The sequence below is a fragment of the Carassius carassius genome, chromosome 25 (assembly GCF_963082965.1).
Source record: "Carassius carassius chromosome 25, fCarCar2.1, whole genome shotgun sequence".
Classification (NCBI taxonomy): Eukaryota; Metazoa; Chordata; class Actinopteri; order Cypriniformes; family Cyprinidae; genus Carassius; species Carassius carassius.
The window spans coordinates 13,905,157-13,913,075 of NC_081779.1; the positions used below are offsets into that span (position 1 = coordinate 13,905,157).

General features: G+C 37.4%; 1 protein-coding gene across 6 annotated transcripts in view; it reads left to right on the forward strand.

Annotated features, from left to right (window-relative positions):
• Window positions 1-5,114, forward strand: part of LOC132104267 (triple functional domain protein-like) — a 94,765-nt gene extending 89,651 nt beyond the window's left edge. For all 6 annotated transcript variants that reach the window (XM_059509609.1, XM_059509604.1, XM_059509603.1 and 3 more), the window contains 5 exons: window positions 57-178; window positions 279-357; window positions 461-661; window positions 758-896; window positions 2,592-5,114. In XM_059509609.1, the coding sequence (XP_059365592.1) occupies window positions 57-178; window positions 279-357; window positions 461-661; window positions 758-896; window positions 2,592-3,137 (1,087 nt within the window). In that variant the 3' untranslated portion in view covers window positions 3,138-5,114. The remainder of the gene's footprint in view (window positions 1-56; window positions 179-278; window positions 358-460; window positions 662-757; window positions 897-2,591) is intronic.
• The last annotated feature ends 2,805 nt before the right edge of the window (window positions 5,115-7,919 follow it).

The following is a 7,919-nucleotide window of genomic DNA, read 5'->3' on the forward strand; positions in this document are numbered from 1 at the left end:
AGTTTTGGTTGGTTTTTTGTTTTCTGCATAAATCATTTCTTTCCACTGCATCACAGTGAGGCTGGCGAGGCCACTCTGTGTATCGTAGGTGTGACCTCAGAGGATGATGGCATGTACACCTGCATTGCAACGAATGACATAGGCAGTGTGACATCATCAGCCAGTCTCAGAGTGTTGGGTAAGAATGTGTTCCCATTCAAATTGGCAATGCAAACAGTCCACTTGGGGTTTCAAAGATTTGAGTAAGGTTTTGAACTTAACTGAACTGTCTTTCACAGGAACTACTAGTGATGGAATCCGGGTCATGTGGAAAGACAACTTTGAGTCCTTCTACAGTGAGGTAGCAGAGCTGGGCAGGTGAGACAATGGGAATTTATGCACTTAGTTTTGATATCACATGGATTCACTTATAAAACCGAAGAAGCATTTTGATTGTGTTGATGTTGTTTCTCTCTTTTAGGGGAAGGTTCTCTGTAGTAAAATGCTGTGACCAGAGGGGATCAAAGTGCACCGTAGCGGTCAAGTTTGTGAATAAGAAACTCATGAAACGAGACCAGGTCACCCACGAGTATAGCGTCCTACAGAGACTCCAGCACCCTCACCTAGTCCGACTACTGGACACCTTTGAGACCTCCAGCAGCTATGCACTGGTCCTTGAGATGTGAGAGTGCACACACACACACACACACACACACACTTTCAAATCAAATAGACTGTTTCACACGTTCATGACCACGTGTATTGTGTGATTGCACAGGTCTGATCAGGGCCGTCTACTGGACTACATTGTGAGCTGGGGGAACCTCACTGAGGAAAAAGTGGCCTTTTACCTCCGAGACATTTTAGAAGCTTTGCAATACCTGCACAACTGCAGAATAGTTCATCTGGATTTAAAGGTCAGTGTTATTGTTTTATGCTATTGTCAATATGTAAATATTATATATTAGGGATCGGCCGATCAAGCAATTTTTTAACTGATCGTATCAGCTCTCCTCAGCACAATCCTTTTTTATGTCAGCTGTGTCATGGCATGCTGGTGTCATGCAGTAGGTGGCAGTATGTACTATAAAACTATTAAAAGCTCAAACTCAAAAAAAAATCTATAGTAATTAGTGCTGGTCTAGTGCCTCTTACAGTTACAAGGTTCTGTGTTCAGTGTATTAGATGCACACTTTCGTAACGATCACTCTTTAAATTAATTTATCCTTTATTTGTATCTGCCGTCAGACTATCTGAGAAGTCATAGTTATCACTTACTTCGTATTTGACTGATAGACTGACACCGTGAGCTTCATGTTTTCTAACCATATCTCCACATTTTCCCTTTATGTTGCAATTATTCTGCTCACATATAAAATACAAGATGTTTTTAATATAAATCCCCTTTTAATATATTAATAAATAAAACAAAGTATTAATAAATACACACAATTAAATAATAAACATTGAATAATTATCTATAAAGAAAATTATATTTAATATACTGTATTTTGATGATGATGTGTAGCTCATCATTCTAAAAAAGTAAGGTGTGCTCTGCTTGGCCAGCTGTCCGGTGCATTGTGATTGGCTGAATACCTCAAGCATGTGATGGAAATGTTAAGTCACTTAAATAATTTGTGGATTACTGTGTACTGGAGACACAAACCATTGCAAACAAATCAGTTTGATTTGGTGAACTGGTTCGACCGGTTAAATAGAACAATTCGTTTGCGATCTGGACTTCACTAGACGAGACAAAACCAACAAAACCCATTAGAAACGAGGCAATTATTGCATCCAGTGGGGACATAATTACTGATTATATTGACTTATACTGTCCTTTTATGTGTTGCATATCGGCCTGCGTAAACCTAAAACCAAGTTTGCATTTGTGATCAGAGAAACAACCACATTTCTCAAAACATGCTTTTGAATCATCAGTGGCAAATTATTTTAATATAAGAAATGTAACGTTAATTACAGGCTTTGAGTCAGAAGCAGCAGACTGTCCTTACAATATAGGAACTGCCTCACTTTATAGAAACAGCCTTTGTGCCACAGACGCATTGTAGGCTACTGGTTCAGGAAACAGTCCTCATCCTCCATAAAATGCGCAGCACACATTTGGGTTGAACTGTTCTGGAACAGTGCTATAAATACAACTTTACCATTGATTTCTAATTGTGTCCTCTTTTGGAAGGCCAAACAAAGTAATTTTGCTTTCACAATGAAACACACAACGTCTTCACAACATGGCACCGACGGCAACATCGAGAATAAAAGTCATGCCTTCTTTCTTTGCGTTGACAAATGGGCATTATGCAAATCTTCCAACATCGTGACATAGACATGTGGGGGCGTGTTAGAACGAGCCGTTTTAGGGGGGTGTGGACGAGTCTTAACTTTTATAAAGAATATCTCTTTGAATTTGAGACTTTAGTCTTTGCAACTTTACAGATCTTCTTTATGCACCCAGAGCTTTTAACACTCTAGAGAAAATGTAAACATTTAAATCGCATCATGTGACCCCTTTAAAACCTTTAAAAAAAAAATGTTTCTTTACACATTCCTAATTACAAAGTGATTCTAATTTCCCATTTCCTGATCAGCCTGAAAACCTTGTGGTGGACCAGAGCCCCTCCCAGCCGATGGTGAAGCTGACTGATTTCGGTGATGCGGTGCAGCTGAACTCAACTCCCTATGTTCACCCACTGCTGGGTAGCCCAGAGTTTGCGGCCCCCGAGCTGGTTCTCGGGAATCCCGTCTCTCTCTCCTCTGACTTATGGAGTCTGGGTGTGGTGACGTATGTGATGCTGAGTGGTGCGTCTCCGTTCTTGGACGAGAGTGTTGAGGAGACATGCCTTAACATCTGCCGCCTAGACTTCAGCTTCCCCGAGGACTACTTCCATGGTGTGAGCCAGGCGGCACGTGATTTCGTGTGCCTGCTTCTCAGGACCGAACCTTCCAAACGGCCCCCGGCCGCCACCTGCCTGCAGGATCCCTGGCTGAGACCCGGAGGTGGCCTTCGCTTGGCTGAATGCATCGACACCTCTAGACTTATCTCTTTCATCGATCGGCGCAAACACCAGAACGACCTGCGGCCTCTCGGAGGCATAAAGGCCTTCCTGCAAAGCAGGCTACAGCCCAGGATCTGACCGAGAAACATGATCTCACACTCTTTCTGATGCCAATAAAGAAGACTTCAGTCCTGAGCCTATCAAAATGTGGGCTAACAACCTGCCAATAGTCCTCTCCCAGTTTGCTGCTGCCTTGTTTCCAGTTTAATGAAGACTTTTATGCAGAGATTAAAACAATGAAATATAAATATATATATATATAATATTTCTCTAATTTGCTGAATGATCAACAAATCTACATAAATGAAATAATATTTTGTGTAGAACAAATGTACCTGCACAAACGTGGCAGAGGTTTTTGAAGAAAGTGGTGTAAATGCAGTTTAGCAAGGAGAAGCCTTTTTGTTTTGCCTGAGCCAGAGAGCAAGCGGCTGTTTTTGTGCTTTTACAGTGTTCAACTCTGAACATTTCTTAATCAACCTTTAAAGAAAAAAAGAACAGCGCATAATAATGATGACATTTTCAGGTACATCCTTCAATAAAATCAGTTAAATCAGCTCAGTCTGGATGAGCGCAACACACAAATCATGAGCAAATGAGTAAGATGAAGCATTTTAAGTGAAAGCTTGTTTTGGTTTCATGGTGTAATTTGTTGCTTATTTCAACAATGATGATTCCGCCACATTTAGCTGCGAAATTTTTAACAGCTGCAAGTCTTTTTTTTATTTACGATGACTAGAACAAATTGTGTTGTGCAATCTACAGATGTATACGCCTTATTCTATACTATGTCTGCCCTCTCTCTTTCTTTCTGTCTTTAAATGCAGTGTCACAAGGGTGGAGAGCAGAACTCTAATGTGAGATAGCCATAGGGCGTCCAGACGTCTGAGCTCATCAGCTTCAGACAGGACAGCATTGAACAATGACTGAATACTGTAAATGCACTCACGCTGTATCCTGTTCTTATCTGTCCAATGTTGCAGCTTCGATTGTTTATGCAACTATTTATGAAGACATCCATTGTACCTTTTAATAAAAACGTAGAATAGCACGTACTCTGTACTGCAGTTCTGCTATTGTTTATTTAATCTGGTCTTTATCATTAAGTATTTAAGCCCTGTCATCCTACAGGGTTGTTGTCTACATGGCACTTCTTTTTGAAATACATATTGGTATGCCAAAGCTCTCCATACTTTATGAGAATTAGTTTTTCTTTTTCTGTTTGTCCCCCACCACAAATTGTTCACCTTTACTGTAAGTTATATGCTTAAGTAGCTATGACTGGTTGTTTACATGAGTTATTCATAGCTTTACATTCGGGAAGAATTGATTATTTCTGAAACGCACCTCCCATTTAGACTAGGCAGTCCTTGACATGGAAATAATTTTGTCTTCGCAAGATGTCATGGACAAAAATGTGAAGCCTTTAAATTATGATAGTTATGTTTCATATAGAGAGTTTTAATACAAATGTAGATCCTTTTAGTTTTAAGGCCTCTGATAGTTTTGGTGACATAACTATCATAACTGACATAAGTCATAAGAAGCTCTCAACAGTTTAAATCATCACTGGAGTGACATTGGTAGGCAGTTTGTAACCATTGGCCTGTTGCTCCCAGTCCGTTGGTTTCCAGTGATCCTCGCGTCATACATCAGTCAACTGTTATATTTGAGATTTTGAAGCATTATGAAATGTTTGAGTGGTGGACAGTGACTCTTTCCCAGTAGGAAGGAACACTGTTAATTCATCTGTATATACCCATATCATGTCCCCTAATTTATTTGTCATTGTAAAGTTGTACAGATTCCTTTACAGCGTGGGAACTTGGACTGGATACATTTTTAAAGTGTTTCATTGAATGTCTGATTTTAGTTCTGATCTCATTGTATTTGAATGTATGTATTATCATTTTAGACTTGTTTTATTTGGATTATTTTATACTTTTTGCATGTGTATATTTCTTTGTACAGAAACCCTAAATGTTTATGCGATATGTGCTGTAGATATTTTCAGTTTTGTCATCAGTTATTTTGGAATTAAACATATGGAACATTCTCATGGCTGCTGTGCTTTACTTTGTTAGGTTTTCTGTTTTTAAGATGTGAGGCACTTTCTGACTGAAAAAATGTAGATTAGATAAAACTATTTGAAGGTTTGGGTTGGAAGCCAAGAACTGCTTTCATTTATTAACAAAAACAAACTAAAATACTGGAACTTTTAGTTCCATTATTGTTTCTTAAAGTGAATGGAGGGCCGGACTATTCCTGAAGTCCTATTCACAACAAGATTTTGATTATGAACAATTGAACATCATTGCATCCGTTTAATAACTAATATTTTGACACAACACATAATTACATTAAAGGTAGTTGTGAATACATGAAGGATAAGTGTAAATGTATATTTATAAGCTAAGCTATCAGGCTATTCTGGTAAATGTATGCTGTGGCATAACACTTAAGCCAAGACAAAGGGTTAGTTCACCCAAAAATAAAAATTCTGTCATTAATTACTCGCCCTCATATCGTTCCAAAATTAAGATTTTTGATGCATTCCGACTAGACTCTAGAGTCTGTTTTCTACGTTGTTTGTGTTTTGATTTAAACGAAAGTAACGTATCTGGTGGAACAACATATGCTGTTTGTGTTCAGTGGATACTCTCCAAAATGACGCTAGTGTGACACGGAGGAGACAAATTGTTGAATGAATTCGCCAAAAAGTAGCCTATTCTCGTAGCTTCGTAAAATTATGGTTGAACCCCTGGTGTCACATGGGTTATTTTACAGATCTCCTTGCTATGTTTCTGGAAGTTGATCGTGTTAAGCCCCGTTTACACCACAACTAAGATAACTATAAATAAATCGATATTAGCATCCACGCAAGGGAATAATATCGTCTGTTTATTCTAAGTGCATTTTTAGCATTCATCCACTGAAAAAAAAAAATGTTCTGAAAGTGATTCCAAGGATATATTTTCTATGTGCCTCTATCGTTATAGCTATGGTGAGGATTCTTTAATATTGAGAACAATTTGTAGAACTATCTTTATAGTTACCTTTAAAGTTATTGTCCTTGGTGTGAACGGCCTTTATGATCATTGCTGTCTAAGGTAAGGTCAGAGAGCTCTCAGATTCCATCAAAAATATCTTAATTTGGGGTCTTACGGGTTTGGAACGACATGGGTGTGAGTAATTAATGACAGAATTTTCATTTTTGGGTGAACTAACGCTTTAATATTAATATACATGGATGGTCATTATTTAACTGTTTAAATTAAAATCTGGCAACAAAGATGCATTTATTTGAACCAATGGGGTCCAAGAGGGTTTCGAGGGAGAACCAGATTTCTCATGACGCTGTGATGTGATTCCTGGACAAATGATTCTTAAGAGACAGTTATTTATTTGTGAATATAACATAATAGAAATGATTTAGAACAGTCTTTATAAACACATTAAATGCAATGAACACAGTAAATGCAATTAAAATGTACATTTCCCCAAATATCTCTTTCTCCAAAAGAATTTCTAATTTAACCTGAATCATTAAGAAACCGGAATCAGAGGCGTAATCTTTCAATTCCGAATATGAGTTCTCATGAATTCTCATCTCCTCACACAATCAATGTCTAATGTTACTTATCTACAGCATAACATGTAAGAAAATATGCAGAAGAAAGCAGTGAGTTGTGTTGCACTGATGGTGAAACAGCTTTTATAATACAAAACTTTAATGTGCACGTGTATGTATAATGTAGAAGGACTTTTATTGTGTCACAGGTGAACAGTGCATTGTGTATAGACAATATAGGGAACAACATAGTAACATTGCACACAAGTAACCAGCAATGCATTATTTACAGATAGACTTTGTTCTTAAATAACACAGTATTCGTTCATAATTACAGAACTGGAAGACAGAACTGAAGAATGTCAAAATGAGATCAACCCAGCTTGGGGTCAAATCAGTGTATAATATGAATCGTAAAGTCTAGCGGTATTAAGACATTCAATATTTATGACATGAGGCCATATGCTAGACTCCAATTGCTTTATTTTAATAGAAACTTCTTGTATGACTAAAAGAGAACACATTTCTCGATTGTTAATGGACCGGTGGGCAGAATATCACATCTGTTTCTGGATTTATGCTGAAAGACCTTGTCTTTCTGTCTGTGATTGTGTATTGCTGAATCAAATGCCAGTATAAGGATTCTCCATTAGTCATGTCACCATAATTAATGACATTATCATTATCAAAGTCAGCAGATGGGTTTGCTCGGAGCTCTGGCGCATGCACGATATTATAGTCCGCAATGTTTTATGACACCAATATCTGTCTCACGCTTATTAACGCACACTAATCTACATAATGAGTAGATGGATATTTGAGAAGCAAACATGCTTTATGGTGTCTTGTAAACTGCGGTTTTGCCTGATTTACATACACAAAGCAATAATTCAGCATTGAATCCAAACCCATGTGTATTTTGGCCCCTGTGGTATTAGCTCCTTTACACTTCTAAAATCTCATATTTAAGATATGTTTCTTTTTTTATGTACAAGAATAGCAAAGAAAGATTTTTAAATACTAATGGTAATAGTAATCAATTAAATAATTCAACATAAACACAAGAACAAAAAAAATGTATGTCAATGTTTGTGTACAATCTTATTAGTCCACAGATAACAATAGTTTAAGACTTGCACAGATTTTATTCTTGCACTGAATCTGTAGTTTATATATATATTCAATTCAATTCAAGTTTATTTGTATAGCGCTTTTTACAATACAAATCGTTACAAAGCAACTTTACAGAAAATTATGTTTCTACAATATTTAGTAGTAGCTAGTAGTTT